This window comes from Neoarius graeffei, chromosome 5, assembly GCF_027579695.1.
Source record: "Neoarius graeffei isolate fNeoGra1 chromosome 5, fNeoGra1.pri, whole genome shotgun sequence".
Taxonomy (NCBI): Eukaryota; Metazoa; Chordata; class Actinopteri; order Siluriformes; family Ariidae; genus Neoarius; species Neoarius graeffei.
Window position 1 is genome coordinate 48,862,725 of NC_083573.1, and position 24,496 is coordinate 48,887,220.

The 24,496-nt window shown below is 39.8% G+C and overlaps 1 protein-coding gene across 1 annotated transcript; it reads left to right on the plus strand.

The window, feature by feature from the left end:
* The first annotated feature begins 220 nt into the window (after nucleotides 1-220).
* On the plus strand, nucleotides 221-22,125 carry csnk2a1 (casein kinase 2, alpha 1 polypeptide). The gene is made up of 15 exons (XM_060921892.1): nucleotides 221-329; nucleotides 1,430-1,527; nucleotides 4,545-4,623; nucleotides 5,071-5,199; nucleotides 7,920-8,031; nucleotides 8,155-8,256; nucleotides 8,495-8,545; nucleotides 8,912-8,971; nucleotides 9,147-9,230; nucleotides 9,404-9,514; nucleotides 9,604-9,705; nucleotides 12,009-12,109; nucleotides 12,211-12,359; nucleotides 21,254-21,343; nucleotides 21,670-22,125. The coding sequence occupies exons 4-15, from the start codon at nucleotides 5,099-5,101 to the stop codon at nucleotides 21,789-21,791; spliced, it is 1,185 nt and encodes a 394-aa protein (XP_060777875.1). The 5' UTR covers nucleotides 221-329; nucleotides 1,430-1,527; nucleotides 4,545-4,623; nucleotides 5,071-5,098; the 3' UTR covers nucleotides 21,792-22,125.
* The last annotated feature ends 2,371 nt before the right edge of the window (nucleotides 22,126-24,496 follow it).

Here is a 24,496-nt window from a genome sequence, read left to right on the forward strand (position 1 = left end):
GAGAAAGTGTTTCCAGGCCTTCATAAGAACTGGGTAAAGCAAACTTTACCCAAGTAAGCATGCACATTAAGGGTATTTTTAAAGGTTTATGATCTTCACTTCAGCTGTGAGTAAGTATTGTGGTGGGAATATCTATAGACTAATGAAGGGATGGCACAGTGAGTGTGATTGACGTTGTGGGATCCCGGCGCTGTGCTCCACACCGGAAGTGTCCCCCCCAAGGCGCTTCTCTCCGTGTCTAGCTATAGCTAGCGTGACTGCTGCTAGTACTAGCGTCGATTTCTAGACTTGCTGGATCCGCCATATTTTCCACTAGGAGACCCTGAGAGGTAATATAACACACAAAAAAATTAATATAATAATCCGGAAATCGTCCTGTTTCCCTGATATTAAAATATATAGTCTTGTAATCTGGTGCATTTTGAAAACCTATTCTATGTACTTGGTACGAGAGCTTAAAATCCTGCTAATTATCGATGGTAAAGTTATCTAGCTTAGCTTACTAGCTAAGTCTGTTTAGCAGCTTTAGTGTTGTTTATTGCTGCCCTACAGCATTATGTCTGCCCGACTGGATTGATAATTAAACATGTATTCTTTTTAACAAGAGCTTTTAGATTACAATATGGTGTTTGAGAACATAATATTCACCGCTTGCTTGCTAATTATCCTCCTTCCATCACCGACCCGGCTTTGATGTGGCGTGCCTCGCTAGCTAGCGACAGATAACTAACCTAACGCTAGCTGTTTTATCCGTTAGCGACAGCCGGGATAACGCCTCGTTTGACACGCTGCTAAAATACGAAGCTGTTTTTATTATTATTATTTCTTTTTATTATAAATTGGTAGCGTAAAGCCAAGGCACTAGCATTGACCAGGCTGTATAATTTAGGCGTGGCAAATGTTAACGCCAACATAGTGCTGATGTTAGCTCGCTGTATACCCTCTCTGCTGTATATCTACGGAGCTCCAATGCTAAACAGTTTATGTATTTAGATGACTGGTAAGGTTTTATAGTGTTTTTTTTTCTTCATGCAAGTTGTTGGGTCTATTAAAGAAACCTCCAGGGTTGGTCATGACTTTAAACGCATTTCGACAACAAGGTTAAGCTCTGAGCCCAAGCCCTAGCATGGCTGGTTAGCAGATTTATCCAGCTAGGCCTGTGACTGAGGGAGTAAAGCGTCCATCACTTTAGTTCACTAACCACAACCAAGCTATGAAATGATTAGTAACTATAGCTAGAAATAAGTCTCTCTCACCCACTGGAAAGTTAGTGAAAAGTGATCCAGGGTTAGTTGGAGGTAACTAGCTGTGTTGTGTTCAGTCATTACTGTGCAAGAAGGAACTCTCAGTAAAATCTGACTTGTTAATACCCACCAGGCTCGTATATCTCACATCTCTGCGTTGTTTAACACCTGATTGTGTTGCGCAGGGTATTTCAGTATTCAGAAAGCCTTGAGGAATGACATTTTGGAGAGCTGTGCCTCCTGAATAAAATGCTGGATGTCCTCTCATAGCAGCTACAACCAGGTGAGTCTACCCCGGTAATGAACTTTCCATTCACCTGAACAAAACCTCACTAAAAGTTGCATAACTTTAGAGGGAAAATCGCCCTTGTCGTCCATTAGATAATGGATATAATTGAAATGGTAAAGCTGGCGTTTAATAGATGTTGATGGAGCTGTTTATTTAAATAGTTCAAAATATTAGTTTATCTCATTGCATGCTGCTTTTAAATAACATGGAAGCTCAAGCCCTTTTCACATACAAAACCCATTAATGTATCGGGTAGAAACAACACAGGATGGGTAACAGGTTTTCATTCTCACTCAGTCCTCCATGGTAGTAAAGTAACAGGTGTCATGTATTTCCACCTGACTACTGTATTTAACAGGATGAACCTCCACGAGACATGTAAAACGCGCGCCCCGATATGGCGTACAGTTCATTCCAATTTCCAGCCATATCTGCTGAGAGAGAGAATTTTTTATTTATTTATTCTTTTCTTTGTTTTGAATTTACCAGTTGCTTCACAGCGAGGCAGTATAAGTATTTATTTGTATTATGTTGCTAGTTCCGTTTCATTTTTATTCTATCCACTAGGGTTGGGCGGTATTACGGTAAGAAGGTATCCCGAGGTATCCAAAAGTACCAACGGTATCGGTCTCATTACCGTCATTTTAAAAAAATATATAATATCTAAATAAATATGGAGTACATGAGGTCATAATATAAAATAATAAATTGAAGATCATCCCGAATAACTGTGTGATCGTATTTTCACTAATTCTATCAATTTCCTAAAGAAGTTCTCATCGCGTGCAGGGTTGTTTATGTCGTTACCATGGCAACCCTGCGTGACATTTGGAGTCTGACAGAAAGCTTCGCAAGAGACTGAGGCCGCGGTTGTCAAGATAACGAGTTAGTGGCAAAAAAAAAAAATACAACATCGGCAGTGTGGCAGTATTTTGGTTTCAAACCAAACGAAAAGGAAGAGCCAGCAATAATGTAAATGACCGCGCAAAATCGAAAAAAATCTAATATGTCCCCTAAGGCACACCATAGCCTGGGGTACTCCACTTCCATGAGATCTCTCCAATGAGTTGTGTTTTGAGTAGGTTACATGAGTAACAACAAGGTAAAATAATATAACGTATGACATTTGGGATGTGGGTAATAAATGTTTGAAATGTCATCTACTGAAGAAACGGAAGAAAACATCGTAGCGTAAACTGTTAGGTTTCTGGTGGGAATTAGCAATGCGCTTGCTATCTTTGTTGGGTGTGTTAAACCGTATGGATTTAAGTGGAATAATTGTAAGGAGTTATGTGATCAAGACAACGTTTTAAGCAAGGTAAGGCCATTTGATTATTAATTTCCCCGCCATGGCATGACGTGGGCCCATATGATTTTGCCTTGTGCAGCTATCACGCATTTGAATTAGGTTCGCCTCATTTGCGCTGAAGAATATGGTTTATCGCGCAGTCTAAACGGACTTGGGTGTTGGTTGATTCTTTTTCTTTTCTTTTTTTTATTTCCCATGCTTGAAAGGGTATGATCCTGCTCATCGTGTACTTTTTTTGATGGAGTAGGTGAAATAGTGCTGCAAATGGCGTTTCAACGCAGACATGTGTAAACGACAGTTGAATGCTATTTTCAAGCTGAAGGAAGAGTTGCATGATGCTTTGAAATATCTCTTAATCCATTCATCAATGCACAAAATTCGCTTTGCTGCTTAATCCATACCACAATGCACATAATTCGCTATGCTGCTTTTAAATAGTACATTTGAGGCATAGGCGCAGGTCTGGACAAGGTCCGCCGGTATAGGCGCACGTTACACCGTAGGCCGAAACAAAATATTATTTTTTTCTCGGTAATACCGTATACCCCGGGAAAACACAGACAGTTTAAAGGTATCAAAATTTGGATACCGCCCAACCCTACTATCCACATTCACTGGATATGAGCAATTGCATGCTCTGATTGACTACTCTGCTATGAGGGTATCCGCTCATATACCTTGAGTAGAGAGAAACAAAATGGCAGAGCATGTTGCTGAACCAACCGAGGATGAAATAAAAACTACTCGAAAACAAAACCCTGAAAAATACAAAAAAAAAGCACAACGAAATATGGAATGAAAGTATTTGATGGTAAGAACATGTATATATTTTTTTAATTTGAGTAATTATAGCGTTTTTCACAAATTGTGACTGTCATTTTGTCAGTTTATTTACATTCTTCATCTTTTAAATTTATTAATTTCTTTTATACTGGTTCAAAAGCTCAAAGAAGTTTGAAAATTACGTAATTGAAATGTCCAAGGGAGAATTAAATAAATGTCTGTGGATGTAAATCTTGTCAAATTTGAATATTTTACTATGCATGTATGCAATTTGTCATGTGTTTCCGCCAAGCGGAAATGACTTTGTTGGGCGTTTTGTATAAAGTTTTTATTTGCTAAAAATAAAAATGCTCGGTTTCTCAAAATCCAGTGACTGTGGATATAATAAAACAATTATTCCACTCAATCTCGTCATATATGGCTTAGAGCCTACTCGGCGCTACGCACCTTGTCCGCTATCAGCTCACGTACGACTCGATTTTGTGGAGTAATTGTTAAATATCATGACTGGTAACAGCATGTGGGTCCACTTCCCACTGGAGCCATGGCAAAGGATTAATGATAATGTTACTCGATCAGTAGGGGATAATTTAATGTTTCCACTTTACCATTTTGCTCTTATTCTGACACGACACCGTTACAATAGCAGTAAGTAAATGGTTTTTGCTGGAAGTGTGAATGGGTAACAATTTGCATTTTCATTTGGATGTCTTCTGAACATTTGCCAAACATTCATATGACTACATTTTTTATCAATTTCTGAAGAGTTGTAGACTTTGTTAGCTCACAGTATAGTTGTAGGTTGGTTGATTTTTTTTGCATTTTAAAGAGCAAATCTTTAAAACAGCAAATAATTTGCCAGTGAACAGCTGTTCATATACTGTTTTTGATTTTAACCCATTGCTTGTTTTCCTTACAGCTTATGCTCCTCCATAAAGCAATCACATCTGCTTTCATCAGCTTCACCGCTCATCTACTGCTTGGAGGAAACCTCCAAGGTAATATTTAAAAAGAAATGTGTGTATTAGGAGCTTTTGAGAAGGGCGATTTTGCTTCCTACAGTGTTTAGGGAGTTGATCCAATCTGAAAGGACAAGCAAAATGCAAACAAGGGTGTGTCCTTCTATGTTTCTCATAACACATTCCAAATCATGTTAGATTTTGCATTGTATTCTGTAGAATTCACTATTTAAAAGCTCCCCAGGCTCTTTCATTCAGTTATTGAGGAAGATTCTTTCAGTGTCCAGAGTTGCTCATGTCAGCGTTACATATGCAATCTACTGCCTTAATTAAACCCAGTCCTCTCAAATTTTATATGGTCAAGAATTTGCAATATGATTCTCTGCACTTAATCATCATCAATTCATCTTCCACTGTTGTCACTAGTGTTTTTGGTTGACATTGCACAGCAGCTGTCCTGTATCTGCTGCTTCTCTTGTTTCTCAGGTGTTTCTGAGATTATCCCGAGTAGAATATGTCCGGTCCTGTCTCAAGCCGCTCTCGAGTTTACCCTGATGTAAACACACAGAGACCCAGAGAGTACTGGGATTATGAGTCCCATGTGGTAGAGTGGGGGTGAGTTTAAGTCTCCACACAATAAGCATCAAAAGTGGTTTATATTTAAATGTCCTGTAGATAGAATGAGAAAAATACACTTTGTACCTGTGGTATTACAATTATGATGATAACTTGTTTGGTGAATAAACCTATAGGAATATTTGTTTTTTCGTGACTTTCCATTTTGAACTTAATTTCACATTAGGCTTGTGCGATATATTGGTTGTCTTCACATGACGTTACACTGCCTTGACGTACAGTGGTGTTTGTCTATTATATTAACATTCCTGACATCCTTTACACTTTTTGCACAGGTTAACATCAGTGCATGCTTGTATTAGTTGTCATTCAAAAATGCACCAAGAGGTTTTTTTTTTTTTTCTCTCCAGTAACATGGGAGTTGGGCCAATTGACGCAATAATTTGGAATAAGACAGTTGCTAAGGTGTTTTGAACTCTGATATTAGCGAGCATGGCTGGAAGTCCCGCCCGCTTCCTCGTATCTTGTACTCTTGTCTAGCTTCATGGGGCACTCTCGCTTTCTGTCAAGGTAAATAGAGAATGTTTGAGTTGATTAATCTTCTTTAGGCTGCTCCCGATTAGGGGTCGCCACAGCGGATCTTTCGTCTCCATTGCTCCCTGTCTTCCGCATCTTTCTCTACCACACCTGCCACTTTTCATGTCCTCTCTCATCACATCCATGCATCTCCTCTTTGGCCTTCCTTGTTTTCGTTTGCCTGGCAGCTCCATCCTCAGCATTCTCCTTCCAGCATGCTCTGCATCTCTTCTCAGGATGTGCCCAGACCATCTCAGTCTCATCTCTCTTAGCTTAATTCCCAAGCTCTCCACATGTGCTGTCCCTCTGATGTGCTCGTTCCTTATGCTGTCCAAGCTTACACTCCCATCGCAAACCTTAACATCCCCAACTCCGCCACCTCCAACTTTGCCTCCTGTCTCTTCGTTAAGGGTACGGTCTCCAATCCATACATCACAGCTGGCCTCACTACTGTCTTATACATCTTACCTTTCACTTTTGCTGGGACACAAATGACTCCCGAAATCCTTCTCCAACTGCTCCACCCTGCCTGCACTCACTATCGCAGCCCCCATTTTCCTGCACAGTTGACCCCAGGTACTTGAATTCACCAACTTTCTTTACGTCTACTCCTTGCATCTTCACTCTCATCCCCATTCTCATTGATGCACATGTATTCTGTTTTGCTACTGCTCACCTTCATTCCAATGCATACCTCCATCTCTCCAAACCCAGCTCAACCTCCTTTCTACTTTCACCACACATCACAATATCATCCAAAAACATCATGTTCCATGGTGACTCTTGCCTCACTTCATCCGTCAAGCTATCCATCACTATGGCAAACAGGACAAAAAGCAGATCCTTGATGGAGTCCCACCTTGAACCATTCAGCTGTTCCAACTGCACACCTCACTGCTGTTTCACTGTTCTCATACATGTCTTGCACCACTCTAATATACTTATTCACTCCATGCTTTCTCATCCAGCCACTGGGGGTGCATAAGCGTACTTTTGGTGCCAGTCCCAAGCCCGGATAAATGGAGAGGGTTGCGTCAGGAAGGGCATCCGGCGTAAAACTGTGCCAAATCTAACGTGGATTTGAGTTGATTTAATGTGAAAAAATCTTCCAATATTCCATGCATAACCTGAAGAATAAAAAAAAAATAAATCCACCATCTCGCTAAGTTTTCATGATTGCTGATGTTGGCATGCAGCTCCTATCTGTACAGTTGATGTTATTACCCCCACCCGTATTCTCCTTAAACCCAAAATGATGGAAATGCTCATTTTCTGCCTCTTTTTTTTCCTGCTATCGCCTTCGGACAATTAAATTGTGCATCAGGATTTTTTAAATGGGGAAACTATGTCGCACAAGCCTATTTCACAACATCCTTGCAAACTGATGAGTTAACTCACAACATGTTTATCGAGCTAAATTAACCATCTTCTTAACGTGGTGCCAGACAGTTGGTTGGCTTCATATAGATGGGTTATGAAGCTGCTTCCTTTTGGCTAAATCATTGCTTTCCTATGGAGTGAGCAAGAAGTCCTGCTTTGGAATTTATTGCCATGCAGCTGTATTTAAAGTTAAATCATTCTCAGATGGTCCCTATTTGTTGCTTTTATAGCTCAGCCACAGAAAAGAACTTATGAGATGGGACAAGAAACATCTCAGTTTGTACAGGCATAGTGGAAAAAGTCTCTTCATTTTGCAGCACTGAATCCTTTACACTTAGTATGACACTGGGTTAAAATTCCACAGTGATGTGTTTTTAGTGACAGAGACAGCCATGATGTTCTTATTTTGGAGGGGCTGACTTTTTATCCCTTTTGTGTTAAATTGAGCTTTTACAAAACTGCAAACAGAAAACCAAACAAAATGCAGCTAATCCACTGTGAGCACGTAATGATGCAGTGGAAACTGCAAAAACACTCATAACATGCAGGTAACCACACGTCACCTCGCCGACGGAGTGCTTTCCTGCAACCTTGTTTAGCATGCAACTCATCATTATTGTTCAATGATACTCATGCGACTAATATAATATTCAGTTTCTTTTTAAAGCCTTGAGTAGGCTTGACAGATATTCAAAAATATGGGCATATCCTTGAATTATGACTATTTTGGAGTGATGTCAGGTTTGAATCATTTTTATATATATATATATATTTTTTTTTTGTCTGGTGTGTTTGTGCTCCAGAAATCAGGATGACTATCAACTTGTGCGAAAGCTGGGTCGAGGAAAATACAGTGAAGTGTTTGAAGCCATAAACATTACAAACAATGAGAAAGTCGTGGTGAAAATACTGAAGGTACTTTTTCAGTGCTTGCATGCTGATTTTACTTGTTCAAATGCGCGTTGTGAATGCGTTGTCGTGTTATTACCTGAAAACAGCTTTGTCACATTGTATTTGTGTTGTGTGGTGTTAAAACAGCCTGTGAAAAAGAAGAAAATCAAGCGAGAAATTAAAATTCTTGAGAACCTGAGAGGAGGCCCTAATATCATAACTCTTTTAGACATCGTCAAGGATCCTGTGGTGAGTTTCTGTGCTGATTTATCATGATTCATACTCTCTAAGGGTTATTGCTTTGCTGGCAGATCAAAAATAATCTGTACTTAATGGAATGAGTGTACATTATGTTGACGTTTGTATTTGCAGTTTGACTCGAGCTGATTAAAATCAGTTTAGCTTCTGACACCTGAATTTGGACAGCCTCTATTTTGTGTGTGTATACACACTTTAAAATCTGTCTAATCTCACTGTTTCCCTACAGTCTCGGACGCCAGCCCTGGTTTTTGAGCATGTAAACAACACAGATTTCAAGGTAAGATAATAGCAGCTAGAGGGGGGGAAAGTGATCATTTGATGTGCGTTGGGGGGAGCGTTTCATCCAGGTGTTGTGGCAGTTACACCAGAAGTGTTGCCTTTTATTACTCATGTCCTGACCTGCATGAATCAGTGAAATAATTTTGAATAAAATCTGACACCTTAGTTAATTCAAGACACTTCTTTTGGTTTTTGGTAAATAGCTATGATTTACATTTAAGTAATTAGTAACTATCATTTGATGACTGACTTTAAAGTGTGCCCTTGTTAATTTGTGGTGTTCTAGACATCCTTAGTTTCTTGAAACAGTTAAACCTTGCTCCATAATCAGTCCTTGAGTAATGTAAATTTTTGTCTCCTACAGCAATTGTATCAAACATTATCGGATTATGACATTCGCTTCTACATGTATGAAATTCTGAAGGTAAGATATTTCTTGGTAGCGAGATGTTTGAAAAATATTTAAGGAATGGAAGCATGTTGAGATTTTTAATATTTTTTACATGAGTCAGAAACCTAAAAATAGTGGTAAAACCCGCTTTAATGGCTGTTTTTAACTGAAGCTGTCTGCTACGTCCGTGTGCCTTTGTTTTCACTAGGCTCTAGACTACTGTCACAGCATGGGAATTATGCACAGGGACGTCAAACCACACAATGTCATGATTGACCATGAGCACAGAAAGGTAAGCTAAAACCATTCTCATTTTTAATTAGCTTTCAATATACACAGTATTGCAAAACGTCATCAAATTTATTTGAGAACAGTGGCTCGTAAGCAGAGATTAGTGTTAGCATTGCTGTTTTAAGTAATTGTCCTTCATGCTTTAATAAGTAACTCTTCTTTTGGCTTATAAAGCTTCGTCTGATAGACTGGGGCTTGGCTGAGTTTTATCATCCAAACCAGGAGTACAATGTGCGAGTCGCTTCCAGGTACTTCAAAGGTCCTGAGCTGCTTGTTGACTACCAGGTGAAGACACTTTCTCTACTTGTATTAAATGTCTTATAGATTCATTCACCGATCATTATTTTAAGCAATTTTTCTTCTTTGATTTTTAGATGTATGACTATAGTTTGGACATGTGGAGTTTGGGTTGCATGCTGGCCAGTATGATCTTCAGGAAGGAACCTTTTTTCCATGGACATGACAACTATGACCAGGTAGTGCTTCTATTCTTAAAACCGAAGGAGGGGAAAAACTCAAAAAAGTGTACATTAGGGGTGGGTATTGCCAAGGACCTCATGATACTTGAGTCACGATACGGTACGATATTGCGATATCAAAATTTTGCGATATATTGCGATATTCTACATAGTTCACTGAAAAATGTAAAATGCATTATGCATCTTAAAATCCGAGTTGTATGTACATCAGATGATAGTGATAATTCATGGGACAAACTGAGTCAAAACAATGTAATTCAAATTATCCATGCCATTTTATTGTAACTATATACAAGCGCAAGTTACAACATATTTGCAGGAACAACACACTGTCTGAAACACATTGAAAAGTGCAGTGTGCATCTTAATCTCCCTGAGCACAATTATGAAACAAAGTGCAGTGTGGGTCAGTGTCCACACACTGAAACTGAATTGAAACCTCAGTGAATCATGTTTCTTCTGAACTTAGAGTAAATACTCAAAATAAAATGCAGTGTCTCACACACACTAAAATTGAAAATGCAAAATAAAGTGCAGCTTCTTGCCTTTGGTCTTAAATGACAAAATTAAGTTCACAGTTACAGTAAAGGCCTCTGCATGCTCTTGCGACAAGGCTATCGCAGATGGTTTTTCGCAGACAGTTGTAATTTATTGTTGAGCGGGAGTAATAGGCGTGCGCGATGTTATTCACCGGCACAACGCAAGGGGGCGCGAAGTCGCTAGGAGTAGTTGGTGGGTGTGGTTAGTGGAGTGTTTATCCTCCGGTTACTTATAATGACTAGAACTTTTTTATAATGACTAGAACTGGAGTTGTATAGATGTACGTACTTCCTCAATCAACCGCTCTTCATGCTGCTCCATCTTCGCTCGTGTTTTTAAAAATGCCGGTCGTGAAAACAAACCAAACCGGGAAAGTAGGGAAGCGGAAGTGCGTGTACAGCGCATGTAGAGTGCACCAATCGGAGCCCTCTTGTCTGCGAGGCTTCTGCGGTGGTCACAATTTTTGGGAGGTGCGCGCAGAGCGTCTGCGAAGGTGGGGGGGCTACGCAGACACTGTCTGCGACGCTATCTGCGAGGACTGGGTTGTCAACATAAATTGGCCTTTAGTCACACATCACTGAAGTAGACGGGAGGACTTTGGCGCTGTCCAGTGTAGTTTGCTTCGGGTCGGGTTTCGGTGGCTCCGGCTGAGCTAATATTTCGGGGTGGTGTCGTGCTAAGTAAGTTCGCAAGTTTGTTGTGTTACCTGAATATCTAATTGGAGCGAAACAGGTTTTGCAAAGTGTATACTCTTTGTCCAGCTCACTTTTTTTTTTTCTCCTTTCCTTTGGAATCCAAAGTACCTCCAAACATCTGCCTTAAAGTTCGGCGGTGTCTCTAGGTTTACGTTAACAGCCATGCTTGCTTGTTTTTTTTCCCTCACTGCAACCGCCCTGGGGAAAAAAGAGAAGACGAAGAGTGCCTTGCAGTGAGGTAGCGGCACAGTGACACCTCGCGGTGCGGAAGTCGTACTGGATTTACAATCCGTCTGAAATGATTTATTATTTGAAAAAAATATCGATATTCAAATTTTGAGTATCAATATTGAATCGGAAGACAAAGTATCACGATATATCGCCGTATCGATATTTTTGCCCACCCCTAGTGTACATCAATGTTAGAGAGAGGACTGATCTGATATCTGGTATTAGTATCAGGCTAATATTGGCAGAGAATACTGGATTAGATATCATGGGGGGGAAAAAAAATTCTGATCCCGTATCAAATCTTTCCAGAACTGTTGCAAAAGAATGTTTAGTGCTTTTGGATTGAAAAGGTGGTCATGTAATGAGTGTCCACACTATTCATTTTTGTTTTGGTTGTTTTTTGTGTCAATATGTAAATATTCTTAGTTGCATTTGGTAGACAAGTAAGTTCAGTTGGCTGCTGATAAAGTGGTCATCAGACAAAGAAAAAAAAATGTTGCACTGGTTTGATGTGCATCAGTGCTGCAACCATAACGCACACTACTCCTTCTGAATCCTGCCACTGGCTGCACTGCACAATCTGCTGGATGGTAGATTTAATTTTACTGGGAGGATTCAATTCTGTGTATGATGGATAGCCTTTTCATATTCAGGAACAGGATCACAGTTAAACAGGAAAAAAATACAGGCATAGCTAGACTGGAATAATACCTGTTTTGTATAATGTGAGGAAAGAACAGCGCAGAGCTGAAATGCTGGTCAGTGATTTTGTTTAAGCTGGAATATCATGGGCTACAGTATGCTTTATTTTATTTCACACTGTACCTTATACAGCTTGTACGGATTGCAAAAGTCCTTGGCACAGAAGACCTGTATGATTACATTGACAAATACAACATTGAACTGGACCCACGCTTTAATGACATTTTGGGAAGGTAAGTGTAACCATGAAATGTTTAATTAAAAAAAAAAAGCATAATGGTGGTTTTGCACACTTTGTATGGTCCATTCATAAGTGCTGTGTGTTTGTGAGCAGGCATTCGCGTAAGCGATGGGAGCGCTTTGTGCATAGTGAGAACCAGCACCTCGTGAGCACTGAGGCTCTGGACTTCCTGGACAAGCTGCTGCGTTACGACCACCAGGCTCGCCTGACTGCACGTGAAGCTATGGATCACCCGTACTTCTGTAAGCCCATAACATGTCAAGCTTTATGGCCTTGACACCCTAAATTGCCATGCAAAAATACAAAAAAATGTGTGTGAATTTCTGCGCACAAAGTATGACCACAGAACCCGATGCAAATTTTTTAAACATTTTTTTTTTTTTGTGAATCCCCCCACCCCACCCCAATCACCCCTGCTTGTTTCACACTGGTTTTGCACATTGTCAGTAGCGTTGTGAGTGAGTCATCCAGTAGTTATGAAGACAATCATTATAGACATGCTCTCAAGAAAGAGAAAGTTTTGGGTGCAAAGGACAATAGGGAGAATTTCATAATCTCGTTCAAGAGTTGATTCTGGGCAATGAGAAAGAAAGCAATGTTTTACAGAACACACATGGTGGTGTGTGTTCACGGGTGAAATATAGCTGGTCAGCTCCTAGAGCTTAGTGGTGCTGGTGCATAGCAGAGGCTCACTACTACTTTTGTTTTACTGGCTGTGTCCTATATCACCATGTAACTTATTTTCTGCACAATGTGTTTGATGCGTTTATTTGTGGCATGAAAGCTCAGAAAATTGACTCTGCTGCATAATATTTGTGTTCTCTGTGAAGGAGCTCATGTGTAAATTAATCACATGGAAAAAAAAACACCCCAGTGTGTAAAGGCCTTTACTCTTTAATCACTCCTCTGATGGGGGGGAATAACTGGATCATGGGCTTTTTGTCTAAGCCAGTCCAAGTCCTCTAACCTGTAAAGCTTTACCCAAATTGTACACTCTTATTAAAAATAAAAAGAAGTATTATGGCCATATCCCTTCTAATTTAAAAGTATAGCTAGCAAGTCAGTTTTATTTGTATCACAGTTTTAACAGTAGACATTGTTGCACAGCTTTACAGAAAAATATAAATTTTAAACATGTGAATTTTCCCTAATGAGTAAGTCTGAAGCGATGGCGGCAAGGAAAAACTCCAAGATGACATTAAACCTTGAGAGGAACCAGACTGACAATGGAACTCCTCTTATTTGGGGTAATAATGGATAGTGTAACTGTTTATTGATTGAGACTTGAGTGTAAAATTGTTCATAACAACTGCAGTCCTCAAGTAATCATGGCAGTTGTAGTCTGAAACCATTGTACCAGAACTGTTTGTATTAATTGTCTAAAGCTGCCCTCTAAGTGTATCTTTAGACTGTCCATATGAGGCCATCCTCCACAGAAGCAAAGCAATGAGAACTCCAGCTAGAAGTAGGGCATCAGAATGGATCAGGCTGATCTAGAGAGCGGGACAGCAGGGCTAGAATTTCGTGAAAATTTGCAGGAATCTGTTTGGATTCTCGCAAAACCGTTTTGCGAGAATCCTGAGAATCCAATAAAATTTTTCCCATAACTCATAACATCATTCACGACCCATTTTTCCCATAACTCATAACATCATTCACGACCTTGCCTCTATATCTGAAAAAGTAAATTCAATATTCTCTGTAATTGCATGTCTTGATGATTTTATTTATTTCAAATTCTGATGTTCATTTTAATTTGAGTGTAATTTTATTAACGTAAAAAATTTTTCTAATTTCTCATGTCAGTAACCTGTATTTTTGTGTGTTTATCATATATTTATTCATTTCATTGGTCTTGTCTTTCTGATTCCGAATGACTGCACTATTGTGTGTGTGTGTCAGTCAGACTCCTGTATAGGCTATACATCATTATATGCGTGACGATCATCGACTGTGAAACAGAATGCCCACCGTGCTTTGATTTTGTCATGGTGCAGGCTGCATGTCTTACACCTCGCCTTGACCGCGAAATCGTCTTCAAAGTCGAAGTCATAATTGTCTAGTAGGTCATCCCCCCACGCCTGTAAACCGCGCCGTGATGATATTTTCGTTTTTTCAACGGATTTCGAGGTGTTTGGCTGACTATCACTTGAGCTGGAGTACGCCATCTTGTTATTCTTGACAACAAAAGCCACCTGGCGAGTACTCGGCAAGTAACACCAAGCGAGTGAAACACACTTTGCACATGCGCAGAACGTTTATCAAAACTGAAACAGTTTGTGGAATTTTTGTGTTGAAGTGATTACTTTATTTTACGATAAAATTACGAAATTTCTTGAATATTTTGCGCGAATCTGTTGAGATTCGCCTGGGGAACAATTTACGCGCATACGCGAATCGATTCGCGGATTTGCGCCAAAATTCTAGCCCTGGGATAGGTCTGCATCACTGGTATCTCAGGAGTGGCATTTGCAGAGGGAGTGATTGTTGGGTATGCCCATTGTCACGTAATGGTTAAGAACAGTGTACATTGTGCACTGAGTGCAAGCAGGGACTTTGGCAAGGCTAGCTATGACAGTGTAACTGAAAGGGAGAGCCAGAAGGTAATGTGAAGGTGTCCTGGGACATAAAGCGGCCAGCCGCTCCACTGTCAACAAACCTGAATGAACGTGTGTGTATGGGGAGGCATGGCATCCAAACATTTCAATTTACTAAAAGACACTATGCACAGGAACCTCCCCGATCTGCTCCTTTACCTAATAAAAAGCTATTAAGAAAAGGCTTGACCTAAACAAATGTTTTCAGCCTTGACTTGGACACTGTGTCTGAGTCCCAAGCACTAATTGGAAGATTGTCCCATAACTGTGGGGCTTTGTAAGAGAGCTGCTGTAGCCTTTATTTGAGGTACCAACAAATAGCCTGCACCTTTTAATCTAAGTAGGCGTGTGGGTTATAAAAGACCAGAATTTTGCTCCGGTACTGTGGTGCGAGATCATTCAGTGCTTTCTATGTCAACAGTAGTATTTTATAACCACTGCAACATTTGATTGGAAGCCAATGCAGTGTGGAAAAGATAGGGGTGATGTGGTCATATCTTCTGGTTCTAGTAAGGATTCTTACTGCTGTATTCTGGATGAACTGTTTATGCACCTCCTGGAACATACAAAGTGTAAGGCATTACAGTAATTCAACCTAGAGGTAACAAAAGCATAAACTAGCGTTTCTGCATCATGTGACCTTTATCTTTGCAATATTTCTGAGATGAAAGAAGGCTATCCTAGAAATATTCCTACATGAGTTTCAAATGAAAGCCTGGAGTCAATAATCATACTAAGGTCTTTTACTGTTGCACAAGATGAAACGAAGGCCATCCAGAGTTACTGTGTAATCAGAAAGCTTGCTGCATGTGGTCCAAGTACAAGTACTTCTGTCTTGTCAGAATTAAGAAGAAAGTAAATAAGCATTCTGTGTCTAATTTCCTTCACATGTTCCTCAGTTTTGTTAAGCTGGTGTCTCATCTGGTTTTGCTGAAACATTCAATTGTGTTTTGTCTTAGCATAACAGTGGAAGCTAATGCCATGATTCTGAATATTATTACCCAGAGGGGACACGTAGAAAGAAAGAAAAAAGGCAATGGGCCTAAGACAGAACTTTGTGGAGCACCAAACTTTTACCTTAGTATGCATAGAAAAGTCAGCCTTTACATCTACAAACTGATAACGATTAGTTAAATAAGACCTGAGCCAGGAGAGGGCTGTTCCTCTAACTCCAATGACATTTTAGTCTATCAAGGAGAGTATTGGTGATCAGTGGTGTCAAAAGCTGCAGTAAGGGCACGCAAGCAAGGAGACACAGCCCTGATCAGAGGCCAGTAATAGGTCATTCACAATTTTAACCAGCGCTGTGTCTCTGCTATGATGAGGTCTAAATCCTGACTGATACACTTCATGCATGTTATTCCTTTTGTAGTTATAAGTATAACTGCTGTACCACAGTTTTGCTAGGATCTTGGAGATAAACGGGGGGTTTGATATTGGCAGCTAGCTAGCTGGCCTGCCTTATGTTTGTCAGTGTTGGACAAATTCCAAATGAGTGTCTGTCATTGAGAAGAGACTCAGAAAATCTGCAGCTATACTATAGAGAACACTATTTTCCTCCTGAATGGTGTGTGTGTGTGTGTGTGTGTGTGTGTGTGTAATTTCTCAGACATGATAACTGTGGAGATGTCCTGGTCCCTTAAACTGACTGGCAATGGAACTGAAAAACACTAATTTGCAAGTGATCGCACAATGACAAACAGAAATAATTTTGTCTGGGAATCATTACAACATTGCTGTTTGTAACCAAATATATCTGGTTGTTGCTGCTGTTCTTTCGACATGACAAAAATAAATCTTGCTCTTTAAGTTGTTAAAGCTCTGAGATAAATATTCAAAACGAACAAAACTGACTTATCCTCCACTGATCCCTCTTTTGGCCTAAATTTTTAGGAACTACATGCCTTTGGAGTGTTGATGTACTACAGTGCTATATGGGCTATCTTTTTCTAACTCCTATATACTACAGTGCAAATTTTTCACAAATTTGTTTAGCAGTTTGTCATGGCTATCTGTTGGCCTTTTATCAAGATAAGCTCATGGTCTGCTTCCTTCAGGTGAAGTGTGTTCCGTTCCTCTTTATGCAGTGACTGCCAAGACCAGGCTCATTGTGTGCTTTTGCTCTTGGATCGAACAGCTCTGGATGTGAGCTGTTTTTCTCCCACATCTTGCTCAGAATTATCATGCATGACTGAAGCCTTGCTCTAGCTTCCTGTTGGCTGATGCGCAGTTTGTCAAAAGTTCAACTTTTAAAATAGATGATGGTGGGTGTACAAGTTTCATGCATCTTTGATTTGAAAAATGGCAAGGGATGCATTTTGTCTGAACTGTTTTTGTCAAACCAGGACAGGGCAATGCTTGGTGTTATGAGTTTTTTCACATTCAAGAGCCAGTTAAGGCATATTTTAAATCCCCTGAAATATTTTCCTTCTTTAGATGTTGTAGATATGCAGCTTCGTATGTTGTTTCTTGCAAATATAAATCCACAGCAGCTGCCTTTTTTACAGACTTTGTATTTCCAAACATGTAAACACACACTGATTTTTAAACCACAAATTGGTGATTTTAAACCACAAGATGGAGCAGTTAGTAAATGAATAATTGAATGAGTCAGTCCCAGTTTGCACCAGGTGTTCTAAACATGTCACTCACTGACATTCTTTGCTGCTGTTTGTCATTGTATAACTCTGCTAATAAAAAAAAAAGCACAGTGTAGCAATTACTTTTTTTTTCACTTGCTTTTTTCCCCCTTATGGGAGAGATTTCTGCAGATTGCAGTTCAGTCAACATGTTTTGTTAGCTGTCCTGACTGTTGACGTTTGCTTGGGTTTTTGTGGTAAGGTCCCCTCCATCTGCTAGGATTTTCTTGTTGGCAACTGATTATGTAGGCTAGCATTTACTGTTTTAAGTAATCTGATTTATATACAGTCATGTGGGGGGAGGAGAATGTACATCCTATGGAAACCCCCCCAATAAATAAATAAATAAAACCCCATATTTGAACAAGCAAACTTTTCACCCTCTTTAATAAAGTGCCTTGAGATACTTTCAACAATGTCAATAGATGTAACGTTCTTCTGTGATAAAGTACACCGTTGGCCTCAGAAGCTAGTACAGCAGAAATAACTTCTTGTAGGCGTTTTGCATAATTTTCTGCCAGTCTCTGACATTGCCTTGCTGAAAATTTTGACCAAAATTCCTTCAGTTGCAAGATGTTTGAGGATTTTCTTGTATGTATGGCATGTCTCGATTCCCCACCACATTTCCATGGGGTTCAAATCTGGATTTTGACTAGGCCATTGCATAACACTCCAGTTCTTCTTTTGGGTGGATTTGCTAGTGTGCTTACGATCATTATCCTGTCCACCTCTGGTTCAACTTCAATTTTTGGACAGATGGCCTAAAATTATCTTCTAGCTCTTTTTGATATGATGCAAAATTCATAGTTGAGTAAATGACCGCAAGCTGCCCACTTCCTGATGCAGCAAAGCAACCCCAAACAATAACTTTTCTGCCACCACAGTAGGTATGAGGTGGTTCTCCTGAAAAGTGGTCTTTAGTCTGTGCCATATACGTGTACGGTTATTGTGGTCAAATAACTATTTGTCATCTGTCCAGAACAATACCAAGATACCAAAGGCCTGGTCTTTGCCTATGTGTTCACTGGCAAACAGTAGTCTTGGTCTACAACTCCGATTCCAAAAAAGTTGGGACAAGGTACAAATTGTAAATAAAAACGGAATGCAGTAATTTACAAATCTCAAAAACTGATATTGTATTCACAATAGAACATAGATAACATATATCAAATGTTGAAAGTGAGATTTTGAAATTTCATACCAAATATTGGCTCATTTGAAATTTCATGACAGCAACACATCTCAAAAAAGTTGGGACAGGGGCAATAAGAGGCTGGAAAAGTTAAAGGTACAAAAAAGGAATGGCTGGAGGACCAAATTGCAACTCATTAGGTCAATTGGCAATAGGTCATTAACATGACTGGGTATAAAAAGAGCATCTTGGAGTGGCAGCGGCTCTCAGAAGTAAAGATGGGAAGAGGATCACCAATCCCCCTAATTCTGCGCCGACAAATAGTGGAGCAATATCAGAAAGGAGTTCGACAGTGTAAAATTGCAAAGAGTTTGAACATATCATCTACAGTGCATAATATCATCAAAAGATTCAGAGAATCTGGAAGAATCTCTGTGCGTAAGGGTCAAGGCCGGAAAACCATACTGGGTGCCCGTGATCTTTGGGCCCTTAGACGGCACTGCATCACATACAGGCATGCTTCTGTACTCGAAATCATAAAATGGGCTCAGGAATATTTCCAGAGAACATTTATCTGTGAACACAATTCACTGTGCCATCCGCCATTGCCAGCTAAAACTCTATAGTTCAAAGAAGAAGCCGTATCTAAACATGATCCAGAAGCGCAGACGTCTTCTCTGGGCCAAGGCTCATTTAAAATGGACTGTGGCAAAGTGGAAAACTGTTCTGTGGTCAGACGAACCAAAATTTGAAGTTCTTTATGGAAATCAGGGACGCCGTGTCATTTGGACTAAAGAGGGGAAGGATGACCCAAGTTGTTATCAGCGCTCAGTTCAGAAGCCTGCATCTCTGATGGTATGGGGTTGCATTAGTGCGTGTGGCATGGGCAGCTTACACATCTGGAAAGACACCATCAATGCTGAAAGGTATATCCAGGTTCTAGAGCAACATATGCTCCCATCCAGACGACGTCTCTTTCAGGGAAGACCTTGCATTTTCCAACATGACAATGCCAAACCACATACTGCATCAATTACAACATCATGGCTGCGTAGAAGAAGGGTCCGGGAACTGAACTGGCCAGCCTGCAGTCCAGATCTTTCACCCATAGAAAACATTTGGCGCATCATAAAACGGAAGATACGACAAAAAAGACCTAAGACAGTTGAGCAACTAGAATCCTACATTAGACAAGAATGGGTTAACATTCCTATCCCTAAACTTGAGCAACTTGTCTCCTCAGTCCCCAGACGTTTACAGACTGTTGTAAAGAGAAAAGGGGATGTCTCACAGTGGTAAACGTGGCCTTGTCCCGACTTTTTTGAGATGTGGTGTTGTCATGAAATTTAAAATCACCTAATGTTTCTCTTTAAATGATACATTTTCTCAGTTTAAACATTTGATATGTCATCTATGTTCTATTCTGAATAAAATATGGAATTTTGAAACTTCCACATCATTGCATTCCGTTTTTATTTACAATTTGTACTTTGTCCCAACTTTTTTTGGAATCGGGGTTGTATTATTCTTTTTGGACAGCAAAGGCTTTTTCCTGGTACACTTCTCATGCAGGTCAAATTTGTCCAATCTCTCTCTCTGTAAATATATGCACCTTCATACCAACAGTTGCAAGAGTTACCTGCAGCTCCAGTGATGGAATTTTTGGAGATTCTTTTAGCATCAAACAGTCTGTTCTTGGGTTCAGTTTGCTGGGGCAGCCAGTCCTGAACAAATCGGCATTTGTGAAATCTATGCCACTTCTAGGTTTATTTCAAATGAAAAGTTGAAAATTTTATAGATTTTTTTTTTTTTTTTTATAAATCACTTGCCAGACTTGTATGCATCCCCCCCGAAGGCTTTGAGAGCTCTTTAGATCTTGACCTGACTACACACTACAAAGAGAACACTGGACTCTTTAAGTGTCCGGTTTAAATGAGACAGGTTCCACATGCAGGAGGGTCTAATCAATGGCACCTAATCTGGAACAACTGATTGTAATTTTATGGACTTGAAGGTGTGATTTGATTTTTTTTTTTTTTAAATGTAAGGGTGTGCTTTTTACATGTGACTGATCTGTGTGGGTTTATTTATTTTTAATTATGAATGACTAATAAAATGCCTGTTTTAGTAAAAGAAAAGGAGAAAATGGGTTTTGAAGGTGCCACATGAAGAAAAATTTGTTTGACTGACGTGTTAACATAAAGCTAGACATGTTCCAACCAATGGTGGTGTAGTGGTTAGCACTGTCGCCTCACAGCAAGAAGGTCCGGGTTCGAGCCCCGTGGCCGGCGAGAGCCTTTCTGTGCAGAGTTTTCATGTTGTCCACGTGGGTTTCCTCCGGGTGCTCCGGTTTCCCCCACAGTCCAAAGACATGCAGGTTAGGTTAACTGGTGACTCTAAATTGACCGTAGGTGTGAATGTGAGTGTGAATGGTTGTCTGTGTCTATGTATCGGCCCTGCGATGACCTGGCGACTTGTCCAGGGTGTACCCCGCCTTTCGCCCGTAGTCAGCTGGGATAGGCTCCAGCTTGCCTGCGACCCTGTAGAACAGGATAAAGTGGCTACAGATAATGAGATGAAATGTTACAACCAGTACCATTTTATGCAAATAGCATTATTTTGAATAATTAAGTTAATCAAATTTTTGTTTGCACGTATAAATAATTTTATTATTAATCCTGGATTATAATATTTTTCTTTCACTGATACAATTGTGGGTTTTGCACTTGCATGCTTATATTTTTGTTTTATTTATCTTTATTTTTCAGACCCCATTGTGAAGGACCAGGGTAGAGGAGCTACTGCTACTGGAATGGCTGCTAGCTCCACTCCAGTCAGCTCTTCTAGTATGATGGCAGGTAAAATACTTGGCATTTAGTATTTCTGGGAGTGCTGAATAGTGTGTTTTGGGGAGATATAATCTGGGCATTTCAAGATATCCTTTGTATGATTTGTACATTTACAGCAACATGATAAACAGGTTTGGGTTTTTTTTCCCCTTAAATTAAAAAAAAGCACAAGCAGTACATGTCCATGCAAACTTCATTAGTATCATGATGGTAGCAGATGTTCCCTGGCTTAAGCTGGGCTGCAGCAAGTACTGCAGTGAAATATAGAAATGCCCCAAGGCCAGTGTGAGAGATTAGCATTGATTAGGTGTAATAACTCTGTTATTTTCCTGCAGGCATCACCTCAATGGCAGCCAGCACACAGCCCATAGGCAGCATTGCAGCTGGCTCTCCTGTCATCTCTGCCCCCAACACGCTGGCTACACAAGTACCTGCTGCCACGGGAGCCCAACCATAAAACCCCTCTCTTTCTTTCTCTGTCCTCTTTCCCTTATACTCCATACCCTCCCTCCCTCTATTTGTTCTATTGGCAGTGTGGAGAGTGACAGCCATCGACTTTTTGTTGTTATTACGTTGAAAAGTAACACAGAACTAATACAAAGTTACCCTTTTTCCTCTCCACTTCAGTTCCGTTCTGTAGGGATATGGACTCACATTGTTTTAGCACCTGCCTGGGAAAGCAAAGATAGGCATGCGGGTGCATTTTCTCTCTTCTCACCATGGCTGTCTCAACACATATACACATGTAGAACTGAAGAAGGAAAATAAAATTTATTTTATATGTCCCTCAAGTATTCTTGTTTTTGAATACCAGTTCTTTGACTATGTTCCCCTTTGGTTGTGCTTTTGTGGGGTGGGGACAAAACAGCATTTTATTTCTTCACCTTTGGGTGTTATTACACTGTGAAACTTGATTACAAACTTGAGCGGAATGCAGACTCGTGTTCGGTGTTCGCTGGGTTCATGGTTGCGCCCTTTCTGCTGTACCATGCTGGAGCTTCAGTTGTGCTGTTAATGTGGACTTTTACATTCTTGGACCGGGAGCCAAATTCAATCAAAACTGCTCAAACAAACATGACTGGCGGTGTGTATTCAGTCAATGTGTGTGTGTATACAGGTTTTACTGATCAGTATGTAGATGCTATTGTTTCATGTTACTTTATTGATTACTTGGGGATTTGATAGCAGGTTGATTGGATTTGGCAGTGGACTAAATAGACACTCGGTAGTTACTTTTAGGACAAGTGGCCAATGCTGAGTACCACAGATTCAATAGTATGCCAATGTGTTACTCACAGAACTGAAACTGTCTTTTTATTTGTTATTATAAATGAAGCTTCTGATATGTTTAATACCATGAAGAATTTTGTAAGTTTTTTTTTCTTCTCTTCCTTGACTGATTATCCAGTGAAATGTCTCTCAACTCCATGATTAAAACAATTAAAAGAGGCTAAAGATCTCTTTTTAGCAATGCATGTTGTTTTTACTCTGATATGGCTGATTTGAAGAGACTGAAAAGGTCAAACCATTAAGTTGAAGTTTTGTTTCCCATTTTCCCCAAAATGTTTGCTTCGACAGGCAGATCTTGTTTCTTAGTAAAGTGCTTGTTATATTAAAGGTGTGAAGAGACTGAAAACAGCCACTGTCTGTATTAAGTGTGGATAGTGTGGATAAATCTATTAAAGTAGCATTGTGTTATTGTAAATTAAATCTCAAAGCTCTGTGCTATTTTTAAGCTCTTTTATGTAAGATACGTTGTTCAGAAAAGAAAGTGGTGCAGGTGGTATACAAGGATTTTTACCAAGCCCTAATGATATTGTCATAAAGGTCAAACCATGAATTTTTGAAATAAAAATTACACCTGTTCTTAAAGCACATCAAAATGTTTGAAGCATAGGCTGGTTAAAAATGCTTCTTAAGCCTATTTATACCAGACCTTGGTGATGTCAGTTCTAATGCTTACCCATGTTAGTTAACACTAGAGAAGTGCACACATTCCTCCTCCTGTGGTTTGTAGCCAGAAGCACTCCAAAATATAATAGATGTGCAATGTTTTTTGGCATGTATGTTCATAATTTAAACAGAATAGCCTCCACGCTGTGCCATAGAGCATGGAGGTAAAGATATTTTGGGATTAACAAAATTGATGATTTGTGGTAGTTATACTTAATACAACATCATTGCTAATAAAATTCTTACTCTCAGAGCCAACTCAACTTTACATAGCAAGTTAAATGAGTAAAATGGCATATAATAAATTTAAACAGTATTTAAGTGGTATTTATAAAAATTCTGGAGTGCAAAGAGATATGGCATAAATTAAAGTGGCTAGTGGTAATGTGATGGAGTGCCTGTCACTACAGTTGAGAATGTGCTCTGACTGCTATCCCAATGAGCCTGGCTCTTTGGTTTTGTGGTCAGGGTCTAGGTTTGGCATCCTGTAGACCTGGGTTCAAGGCAGGATAAGGTGACTGTTCTCTCGCTTCACTACAGGTAAATTCTGATGGTCAGTATTAGTGGTTGTGTTACATTTACTGTCTGTTTTAAATGTGCTTTACACTTCTATTACATAAAATGCACCAGGTAACAAAACTGTTAGTATGCTATGCTAGCATTTATTTGTGAGAAACACAATTTGAAGGTAACAGCGGAGATACAGTGGGGCAAAAAAGTATTTAGTCAGCCACCAATTGAGCAAGTTCTCCCACTTAAAAAGATGAGAGAGGCCTGTAATTTTCATCATAGGTATACCTCAACTATGAGGGACAGAATGGGGGGAAAGAATCCAGGAAATCACATTGTAGGATTTTTAATGAATTAATTGGTAAATTCCTCTGTAAAATAAGTATTTGGTCACCTACAAACAAGCAAGATTTCTGGCTCTCACAGACCTGTAACAACTTCTTTAAGAGGCTCCTCTGTCCTCCACTCGTTACCTGTATTAATGGCACCTGTTTGAACTCGTTATCAGTATAAAAGACACCTGTCCACAACCTCAAACAGTCACACTCCAAACTCCACTATGGTCAAGACCAAAGAGCTGTCACAGGACACCAGAAACAAAATTGTAGACCTGCACCAGGCTGGGAAGACTGAATCTGCAATAGGTAAGCAGCTTGGTGTGAAGAAATCAGCTGTGGGAGCAATTATTAGAAAATGGAA